This window comes from Falco punctatus, assembly GCF_963210335.1.
Source record: "Falco punctatus genome assembly, chromosome: 3".
In the NCBI taxonomy this organism is placed as follows: Eukaryota; Metazoa; Chordata; class Aves; order Falconiformes; family Falconidae; genus Falco; species Falco punctatus.
In genome coordinates this window covers 99,679,226-99,698,361 of record NC_137582.1, presented here as the reverse complement: position 1 = coordinate 99,698,361, position 19,136 = coordinate 99,679,226, and the positions used below count along the sequence as shown (strand labels likewise).

Here is a 19,136-nt window from a genome sequence, read left to right as displayed (position 1 = left end):
CTTCAGTCTTGTGCTACGCTACGACAAAGAGCGCTATTGTTTCCCAATGAAATGCCTGTGTCCAGTACAGTGCAAAGACTAGAAATGTCGGTTGTTGTCAGGTACCGTTATTGCTCCTGTCTCCTGATGCTGCAGCGTGAATTTCTGACGGTCCAAGCGCCACTGCTTTGTGAGCTCTGGGTGACTAAAGCCTGCACTGAGTTGTTACGATTTAGGATTTAGCTGATGGCCATGCCACAGCCTGCAGGCGCTGGCACTGTTTGCCAGCCAAGTTTACACAAGTGGGTGTAATGCTTTTAGCTGGCTATAATGGGTGCAGCCTGAAGCTCGGCTAATTAACCTTGTTGTTGATTCATGTTACTGGGACTTCTTGGGTTCGTTATTTAAGCTAGCTGGCTCAGGTATCGCTCTGTGCCACGGCGGTGTGCAGCCTCAGTGCACACCTAGGATATCGAAGGTAAACCAACAGACAGAAAGGAAAAGATAACAGCAGAGGTAGGAGAATTGCAAGCAAACCAGAAATCCTACAGATTAGCGGTGGTGGAAAAGGCTCACGATGTTGTGAGCGTTCATACATGGAGTGGTTGATCGAATGGGAGCAGCTTGCAGTCCGGGCACCAGTGACAAATTTCTATTTGTAAAAATTTAACGCAGCTGCCCATAAATGGGAACAAACAAAATACCCAGCCCCTTAAGTAATCAGGCGTTTAATTGTTTCCCTGGAACTCACACCCTCCCCAGTAGTATTTACAAACTGAAATAGTGGAGGGAGAATGGAAGTAAGCAGCTTAGCAGCAGTATTTTTAGGAAATGGGTCCTGTGTGTGTGTTGGTGATTATGGGCAGTACGTTTAGGACAGCAGTGTTAATTGATGCCCAGCCCCTGGTCTGGTGAAGCTGTAGATCTGCCAGCTCAGCATCAAGTGAGTGACTCATCTCGTAGTGAGTTCTGCTGAAGCCGGTGGGATTCCTCACAGACTGCACAGCTAAAGCTTCGGAGTGAAGGTTTTGAGATATTTTCTATGAGCAACATCTGTTTACACACCACCCATCATACAAGATTTTTCCATCACTTCCCTGGGACAGCGAGTCTGTGCTCTACCTCTGGCCCCAAAGGTCTTGTGCACTCAACAGGGGGCTGCCCTTCCAGTCTGGACCTTGTACAATTCCAGATTATGACTGGTGTGTGTGTTCAGGCTCACACCAGCAGCAGCCAGGCAGCTCGTTCACACCAGTGGAGCTTCTGTTCCCTGAGAGCCTGTTTCTCTGCCCCTGCCCGCTCCTCCTGCTGTGAAATGCTCCATTTCTCACCAAGGAGCCAGCAGGATGCTTGAGCTTAAATGAGCCAGCGGCTTCTGGGAACGGAGGTTTTTCCAGCCTGGGACGGTTGGTAGAGGCTGCTGGGGGTTGCTGCCAGTTGGTGGCATTGGGGGCTGCGTTGTGCATGTGGGAATACTGTGGCTGCTTCTCTGGGAAGCGTAGCAAGGGTGGGAGGGGCGGAATGAGGTAAAGGAATGGGTAAAGAGGTAGGGTAGAACATAATATACTAGACCTACAAGTTAGGAATCGAACTGTATTATGACTGCCTGTGACAAAGAAAATCTTGACATTTATGGCTTTAGAAAGTTAAGTGTGGGATGCAAACATAAGGCTTTGGGGATAGCTTTTGCTGTTTGGCTTTCGGAAAGATCTAATGTGACTTTTCTTTCTCTCAAGGAATAGGGCGACAAGCTGAGGAACTCACTGCTGAGCAAAATCGCCTTGCTGTAAAGTAAGAGTTTAATTCCCCTAGTGATTTCTGTTCAGTTTCATGCAAAGAAGTTCAGTGTTCACGTTGTGGGGGTTTGGGGTTTCGGGGGTTTTTTGAGGGATTGGTTGGTTTGTTTTTGATTTTTGGGTGGTTTTTTTCCTTTGCAATGTCAAGACCAACTTAGTGGCCCAGCCATGAAATTCTTCCCTTCTTCTTTCCAGTCCATGATAAGCCAAAAGTTCTACCTACTTCTATTTGCTTAAGCAGTTTTGGTTTTGCAATGCTACTGTCAGTGCCCTCCTTACACAAACATAGCTTCTCTGCTATGTTCCTTGATTCAACGCAGGACTCCTGCCTTCATCACCCTGTGATAAAGCACTGAGGTGCTTGGCAACATCCCATTGACTTAAATATATACTCCACATGCAACCAAACCAGTCTTCACTGAATCAGCTCTTACATTCAGGCTAAGACTGTACTACATGGACTTTTTGGCTGTTGTCTTCATCCTATCTGTGATATGTTATTTTTCCAAACAGAACACTCCTCCTCTGTCAGCAAACTGCTGCATAGTAAAAATCCGTTTTGGTTTGAAGTACTGCTTTGCTTTGCCATAACTTTTGGACACTGAAATTTTATTTTTCCTATCTCCCTCTGTAACATTAATACTTCTAGTCCTTCACGTTATGTGTCTAGTCTTTTCATTTTTCAGAGGGAAACTGCACATAAATCACATCTTTGAGTGCCCTTTTTATTCTAGTTTGTCTCTCAATTCAAGTGCAGGATGCAGGTGAATTTTTTTTTTTAGAAGGACTAGCGTTACAGAACTAGTCGTAGAACCATACCTACTTTTCAGCATGAAGTGTTTGTTTAGGGCCGAGGAAATTCCATTCATTTCCAAGGCAGAAGCTTCAGCCATCAGAAAGCCCGCCTATGAGCTTCTAAAAGTAAGGAAGGAATAATTTCTTGAAAAGCAAAAATCCTGTATAACTTTTGCTGTGACCCATAGCTTTGTGTCTATTTCTAAAGCTCATAGCATAATGTTTAACGGCACTGGGCCCTTGTGACTGTATGATTAATTCTAGTCAAATTCTCACCAAACAGGCTTTTTTTTTTTTTTTTTTTTTTCCCTCTCATACAGTAGATGAGCTCATAATAGAAAAGTACATGCCAATAGCTCAAGTGTCGGTGGCAGACAAGTCGTAACTGAAGAGTTTTAAATCCCCTTTGGTAATACAGCCTTTTGTCTTCCCTCCTGCTCTTGGTCTGTTTTTGTTTCTCACTCATCCTCTGTACATTCCTTCATGCATTGCTCATGTCTCTCCACCCAACCATGTGCAGAATCTGAGTTGAAACTAATGACTTTAATTTTAATCCTACTGTAGAGCTCGGAAGCCCAAATCATGGACCCAGTGTTGCAGGGCAGAAAGATGAGCCTTACCCCCGATTGTTTGCTGCATCTTTCTGTGAAACGCTTCCACCAGAGAACATGTCGTTCAGTCACTAACATCTACAATAACCAGTAGAGTGAACGCAGAAAATCCTGGCTAAGCTAACTGTTTATTCAAACTAATTCTGCTTCAGAATAGAAGTAGGCAACGACAAATGTTTAACTGTTGCATAGTTTTTCTGCTAGAAATTTATGGTTTGGTCCAAAATGATTTTAAGTGGATTTTGCTTTATGTGTGTCCCTCTGTGTCTTGGGCAGGAGAACCCGGCAGCACTGTGCCCCGCTTGCTGCCCTCAGCTGGGGGCTCCTCGTTTGCTTGGATGGTGACTGTTAGCACATTTGTGGAGAGCACTTTGTATCAGTTCAGAGTTTAGACATTGGTGATTCCATCACATAAATACAAGTAGCTTGACAATTTACAAATTACAGTAGAGGGGAGAGGCCTCTGCATCTTCCTTTTCCATCCTACTGCTCTGTAGCAAGGGCAGTGGGTTGTCTTCATTGTACATCTAATGTAGAAACCCCAAAGGAACTTGCAAAATGGAAATAACGAGCACGATGAACTTTCTTTGACTTTCATCTTCAGCTGTCTTTTGATTTATGTGTTTTTTTTCCATGAGTTCCTTTTCCTGTTCATGATGCAATAGGGGCAATTACTTCCTTTATTTGCAGAGGAGGACAGATGCCTCTTCATTCTCTTCCTCTGTGTCTCACAGCACACTTCCCATTTTTCAAAAGGCTGAACTGAAGGGTGGGTGGGAGCTCCTCTCAGGCCTGAAAGCCCTGGTCTTAAACACTCCCTGCCCTGGGGTTTGCATAACCAGGCAAGGTACTGCCTTCCACAGCTTGGTGAGACCAGCGTCCCCCAGCTTGTGGTCTGCCAGCTGTTACTGGTCCCTGACATACTGGACAGATGTCCCAAACCAGTTACCAGCTTCTCACTCCTGCTACTGCTAGCCCGTTCAAAATGCGCAAGTCAGTTTGTTAGAGAGTGGGTATGTATGACTGGTTTTAGCTAAGATGTTCCTAGTAATGAGATTCTAACTTTTCAAATCAGTAACATTCGGTTACCTGTGGCTGAAGCTCATCCATGCTACCCTTGGTCTGACTGCCACCTGCCAGGCATCACCAGGACACGAGACCTGGTGCTGGATCTGCTCCAAAAGACCTAGTGAGCTTTCAGCTGGAGGGAGGATGGCAGGACGGAGCTGGGGCTGAGGCAGGCGGTGCAACAAAAAGCGTTCATGGAAGCCTTTGCTGTGTTTGACCTTGTTTTCATTTGGTTCCCTGTTGTTTTGGTGGGTGTGGATGGTTTTCACAGGTCAAGACCTTCTTTACTGGAGTATTTAAGCTATCTCCTCAATTTTATGAGCATCATCGCTGGACCTTGCAGCAATTACAAGGATTATATAGCCTTCATTGAAGGAAGGCACGTGCACATGAAACTGTTAGAAGTGAACTGGAAGCAGAAGGGTTATGACAGACTTCCCGATCCTTCTCCAACTGTAAGTTTTAAAATGACAAAGATTTATTGCGAAGGGCGGGAGAGCAGAGCTTCGTACGTCATTCTCATAATTAAAAGCTAAGAAGAAAAACCTTTTTTTGTTTTTACATCTAATGTAAACCAGTAAACAATACAGTGGTTTTTTACTGTGACGTGGCTGCTGGTGTTATCACAGGGTCGGGGCAAAGGGGCTAGGGTCTTCCTCTTGAATTCCCCAGTGCGTTTGGCTTGCAGAACGGGTCACTGGTGAAGGGTGTCCTTTGTGCAGCAGTGGGAACGGTCTGACAAAAGGTTCTGACAACGATGAGCTGCAGTTCAGCTCCAGGCAGAAGAGCCAAGGTCAGGAAAAAAAACTCAAGTCAGATCTCACCCGTAGTGCAGGAGATACTCGACGTACACGAGTCACAGCTGGGCAGACACTGTAGCTTCTCCACGTGCTGTGCAAGAGAATCTCCCAATTTTAGATGACTTGGAGGTCATTTTTCACATACTATTAACAGTAATTTTTTTAATATTTTTTTAAATAGTACTTAAAACCTTCTTATAAAATGATCTTCTTGTAAGACGGATAACACGTCATGAGGACCAGCTTGCTCTCTCCTACCTGGAGGTGACAGTGAGGGTGCAGTTTGCGTGCAGCATGGCTGCTCCGAAGCAGAGTACGTGCCTGTGCGTATGCGATCCCTGTTGCACACAGCTGTGTCTGCTGACTTCAGGGCCGTTACTTCTAATTTGCATTGGTCTAACTGAGGTCAGAACAAGGCCTATATTTGTGTTAGATGCAAGTCCCCAGAGAATATTAAAATTTGCGTTAAAGATAACTGCACATTGGTTTATTCTAGAATATGGAGAACATATAAAGAGTATTTGGGATCAAAAAAGGCATTGTCATTTCGATAGTATATTGCATTTTTATTAGTCTTTTGAGAACATGAATCAATTTTTGCATGGTACCCAAGTGCCAGATTTACCTTTTTAATTATGGCTGAATCAAGGAGAGTTTACTCCTGGTGCGTATTTGAAATTGAGCTTCAAACTATTGACATGATGGTCAATAACAGTGTATAGAAGCTGGGGAGCTGTAACAGCAAACACCATGGAGTAGCAGTACCCTATATCGTGGGAGGGTACACATGCTGTATAAGACATACACTTTTTGGACAAGTGATTTGTCCAGAAACCTGGACAAGTGATTTTTAGCAAGACCTCTGGATGGTAGTGGGGCAGAAAGACCTACTGATTTTTTTAAATATTTTTTTTTTTCAGAATATCAATATTTTTGGCTTCCAGGAAGAATCCAGTCTTCAGTCCCAGGACGTGACAGTACATATAGGGAAGATTTCTGCTTTCCATTGTAGGGTTTTTTGTTTGCTTCCTTTCTCAATTTAGGACCTCCGCTAGCTGATGTAGGGAGTCTCTTGTGAAGTTCATCACCAATTTTGACTTCTAATTATCCTTCCTACCTATCCAGTAAACCAACCAAAGCTTTGACTGTGGCCTTTTCTTTGTTACCCCTTTTAAATTAATTATCGTTTGTCACTGCTAACTTTATTGGTTCACGAAGTACCTTGGTTTTGTATGTCAAGAGCACTGCCTTTTTCTTTTCCTTGTAAGCAAATGTTTCTAATGGATGTTTCATTTTTGTTTGTGCTTTTTAGGGAGCAGTGATGTACAAGCTGTGTATCACACTAGTATCTCTCATCTTATTCCTGACGCTTACCAAGAGCTTTCCTATGGCATATATTATTGATAATGAATTTCTTGATAAAACACCCTTCTTATCAAGACTTGGTTACCTGTATGTTGTAACACAGGCAGCAAAACCAAAGTATTACTTCGCATGGACGTTAGGTAAGTCTGGCTGTATCACTTATTTTTCTGGGTAACAAAGAAGTTCATATATAGGAGAGGGGGGTCTGAAACACTGACAGGAAAAAAAATAGATTAGTCCCTAGACCTGTAGTTCACATGGGAGATGTACATGTGTTCCTGCAGGCAGTGGACCCCACTGAAGTGGGAAGATGTCAGAAGTTTTGAAAAACATGCATAAAATTTCCTCCAGCTTGTCTGACACCCTCTGCTTCTGGAGACCAGTCTACTTTTCAGCTTCTTGCCAGTAAAGTCAATGTAACAATTCCCTCTTGCTTAAAGCTTTGTTATTGTACCAGAATAATTTTTACAGGTTGTCTTAGGAAAAAAAAAATATTTGCTTCCTCTGAACCTTGATTTTTGTGTTTTATTCATAATTTGCCACTTAGGTCAGTGGGGCTGGGAGGTTAAAATGTGTCATGCTGGCTCAGGCTTTGCTAGCCCGTCGCGGTGCAGACAGACCTCTCTTTTTGTTTTGGAGGCATCTTTAGCTCAGGTACCTGTGATAGAAAACGGTGGTGCATGCTGGGGGGCTGAAGTCAGGCTTTGCCCCTAAGGCACTGTGGGGTCCGGTACACACATCAGCTTGGAGTTGTCAAGAAAAAGGATTGGAGAACTGTGGGGAAGGCGGGGAACAAAGGAGAAGATGGGAAGGACCCAAGAATCTCTGCAGGGAAAAAGAGAAGGAAGGGGCCTTATTCTAGAGAGAAGCAAACTGTTTTTATTGGGAACCAGCTAGACTGGTGGTCAAAATAATCTTTTTATGTTTTACCTTCTTCCTATTTTAGATGCCACCTTTCCCATCCGTGTGTGAGGAGTCAGATCCTTCTAGGCCAGGCTAAAAATTGAGAGGCTGAATTTTTTCTGCTGTTATTACAAGACCATGTGTGTAGGGTTGATCCTGAAAGCCCCGCCAGCAATGCATGTACCTGAAGCTGAAAGTGTCATTGAGATGGGATGGAAAGAGCCAGAAAATTTATTGTGAGGCTGTGATTAAACTGCTGGGAATATAACTGACAGATTGAGGGAAGACAGCCAGGGCTGGCATGTCTGGGGTGGGAAAGGCTTTGGGATAAAGAATTGCTTGCTCAGAAACTTATTTTTGTGGGATCCAATGTTAAATCGTTGCCTCCATTTTTTTTCTGGCATTATCAGTTAACTAAAAGTCCATTATCAAAGAAGTGAACTGAACTTGGATTTGTAACGTGACTGAGCCATAATAAGAGGCCGTAGAAATATCTTAAAAATGAGGCGGTTCAGGAAAAGCATGCATTGCATACTGGAGGGTGCAGCCTTTATTATTCACGTTGCAGATCCAGGCAGCAGAACAGAGACACTTTATCCATTTGCAGTTTAGCTCCTGGTAGCGTGGTCCTCAGAAAAGGACAGGCACGCTGTTGTGCGAGAGTGGCATGGCTCAGTTCCTCCAGATCCATGGAAAGACGGAAAATCCAGCTTCTTGCTGCGTTAGCCATAGCCATGGGACCATGGCTGCAAACCTAACTCCGAGCTGTCGATAAAACTGATCTGGGTCTGAGCACCTGCATCCGAGGAGCCGTGCAAGCGATGTGCCAGAGCTGCTCAAGGCAGCCGGGAAACCTCTGCCGGGCTGTGCGGAGCTCAGGGGGTTGTGAGCAGTTTGAGTGGGGGCAACTGCAGTTCTTCTGTGCTTCATGCCTTGCTTGCAGGCAGCAGCTCGGGAAGCCAGAGGCTGGTGGGCCTGCTGTATTATTAGGTCCCTGGATTTCTGGTTTCTTGCTTTTGGCAAAGAAATGCTGTAAGTGGTCCCTGGCACCCCTGGAGCAAACCCAAGAGTGCCCCTGCTCTGGGGTGACAGTTCCGTGCAGCTCCAGTCTCTGAGCTTGGGCAGGGACCTATGGGCCAGTTTCAGGCAGGTCTGTTGTTTGGGTGGGTTTTTTTTGAAACAGAGAGAAAATGGAAAACTCTTGGAGACCTTTCTTCCCATCAGTTTAAATCTAGCTTATTTAGTAAAGTGGAAAATAAAATGGAAAGTTTTGGGTTAGGGAAGGTCTCTCACTTATTTGTTGTTAGTCTTGTTGATTTTAATCAGGTTCTCTCCCTGGTTTGGGCATTAGTGCTTGTCCATGAGCTTGTGTCTGTACTCATCGCATCTGCAAATCAAAATCAGTTTTCACTCTTGGGAAAGAGATGCTGACTTTACTTAGAGCATAACTTAACCAGGCTTGTATTTTGTAAATGATCTAAAGGGAAAAGCCTTACCTGTATTTTCACTTTCCTTTTTCTTCCAATAATCCTCAGTGCTGGCTGCACCTTGTGATTCGGAGATAATGAATCCTTAGTATTCCGAGAGAGGATTTCTGGGATAGGCACGTTAAGAGCAGAACCTTGAGACCCAGTGGTGAGGTGGCTCCTGGGAAGGAGCAGGAGCGCAGCATGCGGAACGCGGCCGTTACCCAAGCTTTTATTTGCACTTAAAGTAGTTAAGCCTGTAATTGAAGTTACTCAATATTTGATTTGTGGAGATGGTGTGAGGTACTTCAGTGAGGCACTGAGCAACAGGATTAACAAAAGGATTTGTCTGTGGAAGTCTGAATGAAAGGTTTAATTAAAACAACCGTGTTGGAAGCCTTAATAGAAATGGTAAGTGTGTCTTCGAGACACTGCAGGTTTTCTGAATTCTGGAAAAGGCTGTGATATCCAGGTACCCTTTTGAGGAAAATGCTCATTCGTTTTATGGCAAGTTTTGTATATCTGCCTCAGATGGATAATAAAGGTGAAATAATAGGAAAAGTGATTTCTCGCCATTGTTATTTTATAATTTTTTTTTCTTCTGCCTAGGGAGTAGCTAGTCTTTACTCTTGAAGAAATGGCTCTTGTGTTGCCTTATAGCAATGTCCCTTTGCCAAGAGGAAGCTTCCCTTTGAAAGAAGGATGCTGGTTGCCACAAAGCTGGCTTGAACGTGTGTTTAGTGCCATACTGACTTGGAAGAGGACTCGGCTCCTCCAGCAGTCTGATTTGACCTGTTTTGCTTTGACATTGCAGCAGATGCAGTCAACAATGCAGCTGGCTATGGATTCAGTGGAGTCGATGAGAGAGGCTCTTTCCGCTGGGACCTGTTGTCCAATTTGAATATCTGGAACATTGAAGTGAGTTAAAGGAGTGGCTGCACTGGCGTAATTCCAGCAAAATGGGCATGATGATGGGGGAGAGCTTTGCTGGGAGGAAAATGAGTCCGTGCCACCAGGCTGCCCGTCTTTAACAGGAAAAGGTTTTGTATTTTATCTGTTGGGCAGAGAAGTAGCATCTGTCATGCAGGCTTCATCACACTCTGTATTCAGGTTTTATTTCTGAGTAGTTTATAGAGGGCTAATAAATTATTATATCAGATGTTTAATGACTGAGCAGTCAATCACTGTGGGTTGCGGCTGGGTTCAGCAGGTCAGTGAATTGCTCACAGCGATGACTCTCCACTGTCTGTGGTGTGTTCTGTTTATTTACTTCTAACGGTCCTAAACTTTTGTCACCCAGTTGAGATGGGTGGTGATAGTGAAAGGGGCAGCCACGAGCAGGCATCGCACAAACGCTTGCAAGGGCTCGGTCCCTGCACGTGCCTGGAGTGCCTCTTGCAAGTGGAGGAAAGCAGGGGTTGAGGGGGGACCAGGTACGAGCTGAGCAGCCTGGATGGGACTGGCAGGGCTCTGTGATGCTTGGATGGCTGCTGACCTAGAGCTCCAGCCAGCAAACAGCACTGTTTCTCAAAACAGCTGTCACACATTTCTTGTGGCTGCAGTATGCTTTTAACGTCCATCAGCCTTTCGTAAGCTGTTTATGTTTGTTTCTCTAACGCAAAAGATGGCCGATGTCATTTATTTGCCCCGAAGAAGATTTTGTGAACGCTCGTGAGATGTGAAAATGCTTATGTGTGGGAGACTGCTTTCTCAAGGCTTCTTTTCTTTAGAAATTCCTTAGTTACGATTTTAAAAGGAAAAGCAGATGAAAATAAGTTGACTGTTTTATTGCTGAATGATCTGTGACTGAGCAAATGTGCTTTAATAGCTCTTGTCAAAAATGAAAGAGCCCCTGTAATTCTTCACTGCAAGATGCCACAACTGGAAGTATCTCTTTCATTCTCTCTTTCTCAACATCCTTTCTCTGTCTTTTTTTTTATTATTATTATTATTTACTTTAATTAATCCTCAGTGTACAGCTCTCCTTGAACTGTACAAATACACAGCCCAGAGACACTGTGCAGTCCCTGATGATGGCAACACCCTTGGGTACCACACTGAGATCTTGAATCAGTATCCGATTGAGTTTTGGGGCAGGAGATGGGTCCTGATGGGCTGAGGTAGTTTCTGCTTGAAGGAGGAAAGCGAAGTGCAGGCAACACTAACCTTTAGACAAGCCAAATTAAGGAAACAGGAGCCTTTGCTCCTCTCTCCCCACTGAACTGTAGGCTCCTCAAAACTCAGTTCCTTTGCTGGTCACGTGGGCAATGGAGATGAGGGTGAAGAAATGATTTCCAGGAGCATAAAACAGTGCTCTCCATTGATTTTATCATGTGTGCAATGACTAAAAGAGGTTACAGGGACCATTATTTCGGGTAAGCCTTGAACTGCCACTTTATGCACTGATGACGATTCTGGGAGTTGAAGTTTATGCCTACAGTGCATTTCAGCAGGTACAGCCACCTGCATATGCAAAATTGCTTAACAGCTGGGAACTTGAGTGCTAAATGTGGCTAAGAAATGGCCTGATCCTAGTGAAGATAAGCACATGGCAGAGGTGGTGAGGGCATTAAAATGTGATGGGCTTGTGAGAGACTTGCAAGCCTTGGCAGCACACGTATTTTGACAGCCAGTGACTACTTTCTCTCTTGGTAATGTAACAAGGGAGCTTAAAGGAGGCCAAAAGAGAGTGACAATATTAGTTGGAAGAGAAATTATATTTTCCTTGGCTTCTCTTGTTGCAGTAACACAGTTAAAATGTGGCAGTACTGCATTGGAATTGCTAATATTAACTCTTTAAACACAGTGGACGAAGTACCAGCCTTCAGGATTCTGTGTGGAAGTGCAAAATAAATTCCCCCCGGAACCTTTGCCTTTAATCCATCTTTTCAGTGTGCCCTTGCCTTCAGCCGATACTGGAAAATAGTGTGGTGTCACTGGCTCATGCCCCTGCTCGGTGAGGAGGGTCCTTGGAGGCTTCTGTCGGTGGGAGAGGAATGGAGGGGAGCGGGGATGGAAACCACCAGAGGTGAAGTTAACCAGAACTAGGGGAACTGATGCTGAATGGAGTCCAGCAATCCTCGAAAGCTGGGGAAACTGGTGCTGTGAGGAGGTACAGGTTGTGCTCCCAGGACCCCGGCTCTTGTTTCTCAAGCTGGGCACTGGGCTGAGAAATGGCTTTTAAATTTAGTCCTAAAATTATTTGTCCCGTGTTTTTCGGTCTTCCCCCTTCAATCTCCAAATAATAATGCTTTTCTTTTCATTTTTATAACACTTTGTTTTAATAGCACTCTAGGGCAGTCCAGACTGCATTAAGGGTGGTAACTTACCTCTTCCAAAAATGAAGCTGTTTATGAGCTGAAGGGAAGACTAAGCATTTAGAACAAGAAGGCTTTTCAGTTTTCCCATAATTTTAAAAATAACCAAACACTGTATTTAATTTTACAAAACAAAGTGAGATTTTACAGCAAATGCCAAGTGTTAGCGGTGAGCAATCGGCCTAGTTAATGTCTCTCCCAAAACATATTAGCGTAACGACGGACTGTGGCACAGTTTTCACAACAGTTAGCCACTAGAATTAATATTTTCCATGTATCTCCTCTCTAATTTAAAATGCAAGTATTATTTTACAGGTTTCAGTGCTAACGTTTCATGTGAACTTCTTTCTTAGACGGCGACGAGTTTTAAAATGTACATTGAGAACTGGAACATTCAGACAGCTGCTTGGCTAAAACGGTAAGGGGAATGAGACAGTGACATGCTTGTGAGACCCAAAACCTCTAGCTGGCCTGGAAAACCACTGACTGGGGTATCTCGTAAATGTAGAGCCTCTTGTTCTTTCTTTTGTTCCCTGCGTCTGTAACAGTTGGTGGAATACAAGGGTGTTTAGTGCTGTAAAGTTTTATTGCTGCAGATGTAAACCGCCCACATTTTATATATGAGCAGCACAGTCATAAATGAACGGTTCAGATCTTCCCTAATAAAAAGTAATAGCATTCTGATGGCATCTTTTAGGCTGCCGTTTCCCTTGGTGGTTCCTGCTGTACTGTTTCACTTTGCTGTGGTCTGTTTCCCGTGTGTGTTGCTACTGGAAGTGAGCCTTGCTGTGTCACTGGGATCTAGTTCAACTGTAACTGGAAAGCGGTGGGAATCTTCAGAGCCCCAGTGTGGTCTGGTTCGGAGTTACCAGAAGATGTTTGCCAGCGAGCCCCTGGTTAGGATATGGAGGAGACTTCTGATAGCACTGGGAGGATCTGATTTTAACCCGTGACTGTTAAGGCACATATGAATACAAGCATAAGTCCAAATTTTGTAGGTTGAGCTGTCTCACGTTACTTGTTACACTTTTGGACATGATTAAAGCTCAACCTACACTCGATGTGGTGTCTGAAATGCAGACGCAGATTTATTGTAGGTGTCATAACTATTTTTCTTATTAAATATATACATCTTAAAAGTCAATGTCTACTATTTTTCATGATTCAAATGATCTTCCTGGTAACAAGTGCGTTATCTTGTTTCGTTGGATCACAGCATTTCAGTCAAACTTCAGAGAGTTCATAGACTGGTTGGTGCGTTTTTGAACTGGTATCATTTGCTTGTGTCTTTAGAGTGAGGTTTTGGGCTGCTAAATTTAGCAGGAATGCTCTGCTTTGCAATGGCTTATGGCTCTCCCTGTTGTCCCCAGCATCTGCCAAATAACAGTGCTTAAAAATACCTCTGCTCACCGTTGAAGGCTGAGGTCGTGTCTCTTTGTCTTTCAGCTCGCTCTTCATCTGCCATCAGAGTTTTGAAGGGTAGTGTCTGGTTCCAGATAGAGGAATAAAGGCAAATGAAGCCTTGCCTGGCCTTTGCCCCATTATTTATTTAAACGCTGTGAGCGCTGGGAATATTTGTATAGGCACTCTTTGGATACTCAGTGCATAAAAACATCCTTCCTCTTTCCATCTAAGCCACCGTCTAAATGGAGAGTGCTTCGCCCTGGTCTGCAACGGAGGCAAGATAAGACCATTAAGGAAACAGACTAAAACAGACCTTAAAAACAGAGATTATTTGAAGTGCAGTGTCCATTGTCCAGCTGTATTCAGCCTCGTCTTGTTTTGTTTTTGTTTTTGCAGTGTCTGCTATGACAGAGCTCCCTGGTACCCTACGGCTTTAACATTCATCCTGTCGGCCCTGTGGCATGGTATCTATCCTGGATATTATTTTACGTTTCTCACTGGAATCCTTATCACACTCGCAGCCAGAGCAGTATGTACCTTTCGTTGTTGTCTCCTAAGGCCCATGCTAGATACTCTCCAGTTGCCAGTTGCAGGGACCACCCTGGCATGGTCAAGCAGGCTGTCCCTGCTTTGAGCCCTCTTTCATGCCTTTGCAGGCTTGATGTTCACCAAAACTTTGTTCTGTATTGATGCTAATTACGCAGTACCCCCAGCAGTTATAACCTGCACCGGTTCTGCATGTGCTGCGATGTTGTCGCTGGCTTGTCACAGGGTATGTTGCTTGTGGGTGTACAGTTGGTAGTGCCACCAGCTATGTCCATGCAGTCAGATTAGCTTGGGATTCAAGGTCACGTTGGAGTCCAGACTTCTAGCTCATGGCGGAGTCTGGACTTCTCCTAGGTCATGGTGAAGTCTCCAGACTCCTCCTAGTTCATGGCAGAGTCCAGACTTCTCCTAAGTCATGTTGCCTACATGCTGGCATGACTCGGCCCTGGGCCCAGTCTTCCACAAGAAGCTGTTATGGGTTGAGCACCAGCCCAAACTGAAACTCTTTCGTGTGGATGCAATTGATGCAGTGAACTGGTCTCTCTGTTTATGGGCTTCATCTTGGGTAGAGTCACCAAAGACAGAACAGGCAACATTGTTAAATTTATCACTGCTGATCTTTCAGCCTTTCATTTATGAGGATTTCGTAGACGTGAAGCTAACCCAAAATCTCTAGGGAACAGCACACACTTGCAGGTGTAAACACCTATTTGTTCATTTAAAGTAACTTTCTTTCACCATTTATAACCAGTGATAACTCAAAACCAGGAGGGAGAAGGATCGAATCGTAACGATCCCCCTCCCCAAAGATCCTGTAGCAGATGCCCAGGAGGAGGGTCTGAGCAGACACCCAGGAGGAGGGTTTGCTCCCATGATTTGTGGACAGGAGTCTGGGGACGCTTCTCCGCTTGCCGCTGGCTGACTGTGGGATCTGGGATATGCCAGTTAATACACGTCTGTCCCCTGCCCTCAGTGCTTTCCAACTGGTGTATGAACATTTCTGTAATGTTAATGCTGATGATACATGGAGAATCACACACTACAATGCATCCGCGTGACTTTGCTGAAGAAATGAACTTCTGTAATTTTCTGTTTACTTTTCCCTGACCTACAGATAAGAAACAATTGCAGACGTTACTTCCTCTCATCAGTGCCTCTCAAGATAGCCTATGATGCCGTCACCTGGGTTGTCACTCAGCTGGCTGTGTGCTATACTGTTGCACCATTTGTTATGCTGGCTGTTGAGCCCACCATTAAGTTTTACAAGTGAGTCCTCTCCTCTTGACTATTATTCTCCAGACCGTCGCAGGCTTTTGTTAAATAACCCAAACCACACGGAAGAGCAGTTGGCATTTCATCACATGTGACAGGAGTTCCAACAGGATGCTTAATAATGTGTTAAGGGGTGATTTTTGCGTTCCTGTAACTTCATAAGATGATGGTAATGCCAAGGCAGAGCACTTCACTTGTACAGTCTTTCTGTGTCCTTGTGTGACTCAGTTTCCTTTTTCAAAGCAGTCGAGTCTCAACCATTGACAATGGCCAGGGCTGGACGGGTTAGGAATGACGTGAGCTGGTGGTAGGAAGGACTGGATGAGAAAGGAGCAGGTTTCCAGCAGGAGATGTGACCGCTCAGCAGGAGATAGGGAGGGTGCCTGGTAGTGCAGTACTTCTTGAAACGAGTATGCTTTTCTTTTTGAATACTTCCATAAGAAGTGACTACTTCCCTAGGTTCCTTAAAAATAAGAAAACACTGGTGTCACAGAGTATATGGGATATACTCTAATAAAAATACCTTGAAATAGAGAAAGTAATTTGAAAAGGGAGGCTGGACTGTGTTGCTTTGCTTCTCTTTCACTCTACAGCGAACTGTCAACATAGACTTAACAGGTTTTGGTTATGAAGAAAGCCAATTCCCTCTAACATAAAAGACATAGAATTGGTAGTCAAGATAGCTGCTGTCAGTAAGTCTGTTTGAAGGGGGTTGAATTTTGGCATTTTCTGTTCCTGTTTCTTAAAACAGTTGATTTCAACACAGAAAACTTACAATATGAAAATGGCTCCAAATCTTAGTTTCATTCCTTAATGTTTTTTGCTGTAGTGACTTTGAACAGAGTTATCATTTAATCTTAAAGACTGTTAAGCAAGGAAATTGTAGGCCTTTGCCCAGGGCATGAATTTTTGGAGCACTGTGCACCTAGCAGTGGTCTTAAGCACCTTGCAACGATATTAAGAACTATGGTAAGAAGCATAAAGGAGCTTATAGAAAGGTGCATCCCTGGGTTAAGAGCTGGACCACACTGTTCCCAAATGTCATCCTTCCCAAGCTGCCAGAGCTCTGTGTAATTGGTTTAAGTATTTTTTATATCAGTTCAATCTTGTGTATACTGAATCATTGGAAATAAAAATATTTTACATTTTTATTGAATAAAAAGATACTAATAAAGATCCCAAATAAAGATATCTCCGAGTAGTTGCCTTCAAAACCACAACCCTTCTGTAAACATTGTTACCTGACCTTCCCCAGTTAAAAGTTAGGTGTTTTGATTTATTTCAGATCTCAGCACTTGGAATGAATTTATTTTTTCTTTCTGTCACTTTTATTTTTTTAAAACTTGTACAAGTTGGATGTCCTAAGCATGAAGTTTGTTTCTTCAGGATGTAGCCTTCTACACTCTCAACATCAAAAGAGAGATGTGCTGAGTAAGTCTGGAGTTGAATTACATGTGTTTATCTGAGCTGTGGATTCCAGAGTTTGCCATTGATTCCTTACCTTATTAACATCCACGGCAAAATTATCATCAATGCCAGCATACCACAGGCATAGGCTGTGTGAAATTCAAGGCTGTGTTTTTGTGCTTTCTAGGCGAGGTTCATACCTGCCGCATTCACCCCTTAGCAATAAATTCTGCATGGGCTTACTGAGGTTGCAGTTAATGTTATTGCCAATAAAAATGTAATATTCTCTTTCTGCTTTTGTTCCCAGGTCTATGTATTTTCACATGCACATCCTAAGCATCCTGGTATTGCTCGTGTTACCAATCAGACCTCAAAGCCACCCCACAAGAAAGGCTCAGAATCAGGCCGTGCTGAACTCTGTTAAAAGCAAAGACAAATGATGCCTCGAAAGAAAATGCCAGCATTGGGACTGGAACTGCTACAGCGGAAACAAAGGAGGAGGAAGAAGAACGGGTGGGATGAGGGTCGCAGTACAAGACAAGTGGCATTTGTATTGGTTATCTTAAAATCTTACTGGACAGGGCAGAAAAGAGCCTGAATGACTCTTTCCAAATATTTCCAAATATTCCAGCTAACAGAGCTTTTACAGGCAATGTTTACAGGCTCATGGGGCATTTTGATTTTTTTAATAAATATTTTTATGAAGTGTTTTTATATATTTAAACTTTTTCACATGGAGAGGCGTTTTTGCTCTTTTACAGAAATAGACGACTATTAATCAATAAATAATCTTGTGATCAGAGGGGCAGGGTGCCGCTAAGGGAGGAGTTAGACCAGCTGCCTGATAGCCTGGCGCTGCGGGCAGCTGGCAGGGGGAGCTTTGCACTGTGGAGGGAGACGGTGCAAGTAGGAAACTTATGGACATGGGGTTGCTCAAGGTGCTGGCACTGACTTCTGCCCTGGCAGGGCAAAGAGGGAGCGGGGCTTTCCCCAGCAATCCCCAGAGCAGGGGCTGCAGCCTGAGCTTGGCAGCAAGGATATTTCACATCCTTCAACGTGACACCTGCTGGTAATGAGGGCAAGACAAGTCCCTTGAGAGTAGGTGCCTGGGAGCACTGGCAACTGGCTAAGCCAAAATCTAAAGCCAAGTAAAAGCAAAAAAAAAAAAAAAAAAAAAGTGGGGATGGGGAACCCAACCTACAGTAAAAGATGGTACAAACACCCTGTGATCTGTAGAGTTGCACTTCTCTAATGACGCAGCTGGTGCTTATTGCTACATCAGCCTTACTGTGCAGTTTTAGCGTGATACAGCACTTGCATTTTGGTATGAAAATAACTGAGGAGCCACGTGGGTTTAGTGTTTGAAAGCTCACAGTTAGCAGGTTAAATCTGAAAAAGGTTTGTAATGGATCAGACTGTTCTACTCAAAACCATCCCATCTTACGGAGGGGTTACTTTCCAGCAGGATAACACTAACATGAAACAGTCATCGTAAATCATTCTCTACAAAATATTGTGATGTGATATGATCGTCACAAGAGTCAAGAGCAAGTTCTTGTATGATCTTGACTTTTTACTTAGCCTGTTGATGCAAGTTTCCCTGCTTGTAAAGTTCTTGGCTTACAGAGATATTTTGAGACTTAATTTCTAAGAGCTTGTTGTGCATTGAGATAACCTGCTGCAAAATGCTGTGTCAGGTTTTTTTATTTAACTTTTTTTTAAAATCCACTTACCCCAGTAAAACAGGCCGGTACGACACATCAAAACCAAATAAATTTTAAAAAATGACTGTTTTCCAGGAATGTTTATTTCAGGATTTTGTAGAAGCAATTCCCTTGTATTGGTACTGTTTTATGATCGTTTGACTGATGTATGATTGAGCAAAGAATCTGCTGTTACTGTATTCTGATTTTTTTGTCAGGTTAAAATGTTGCAGAATCCTAACATTTTGGGAAGGAACAAATCAGTCAAACTAAAACAAGTTCCCAAAAAAAGTTTAATTTTTAAAAATTTCTTTTCTCCGGTGGGAAGCTTTTCTCCTATGACCACCTCCTGATTTAGAGCATAGTTCGTGGAAGAGTTTATTTGGTAATTTATTTTGAAGGCGAGATGGGATTAAAAGATTGATCTGAATAAACAAATTGCTTTGTGTCACTGCCTGGCATTATTAATTGGAAATGTCTAATGGATGTGAGATGGGTGTGAGGGGAGATGTTTGGGACTGCTGGATTTTACAGAGCTGCTGGGCTTTACAGCCTGCTCCTGCTGAAACGGAGGAAAGACGGCCCCTGGTCATTTTGCTGGCAACTTCATCCTTAATTTGGCCAGTCTTTACCTGTCCTCATGCACCTGTTCTCTGTGTGGCACCAGCCTCGGGTGCATCTTGGCCATCTAAGGTTTCCCTGCA

At 43.7% G+C, this 19,136-nt stretch overlaps 1 protein-coding gene across 2 annotated transcripts in view; it reads left to right on the top strand.

Annotated features, from left to right (window-relative positions):
- Positions 1–18,883, top strand: part of MBOAT1 (membrane bound glycerophospholipid O-acyltransferase 1) — a 58,255-nt gene extending 39,372 nt beyond the window's left edge. For both annotated transcript variants that reach the window (XM_080381403.1, XM_080381402.1), the window contains 8 exons: positions 1,716–1,770; positions 4,521–4,704; positions 6,362–6,554; positions 9,598–9,701; positions 12,454–12,518; positions 13,901–14,033; positions 15,165–15,316; positions 17,037–18,883. In XM_080381403.1, coding sequence (XP_080237529.1) covers positions 1,716–1,770; positions 4,521–4,704; positions 6,362–6,554; positions 9,598–9,701; positions 12,454–12,518; positions 13,901–14,033; positions 15,165–15,316; positions 17,037–17,169 — 1,019 coding nt within the window. In that variant the 3' untranslated portion in view covers positions 17,170–18,883. The remainder of the gene's footprint in view (positions 1–1,715; positions 1,771–4,520; positions 4,705–6,361; positions 6,555–9,597; positions 9,702–12,453; positions 12,519–13,900; positions 14,034–15,164; positions 15,317–17,036) is intronic.
- The last annotated feature ends 253 nt before the right edge of the window (positions 18,884–19,136 follow it).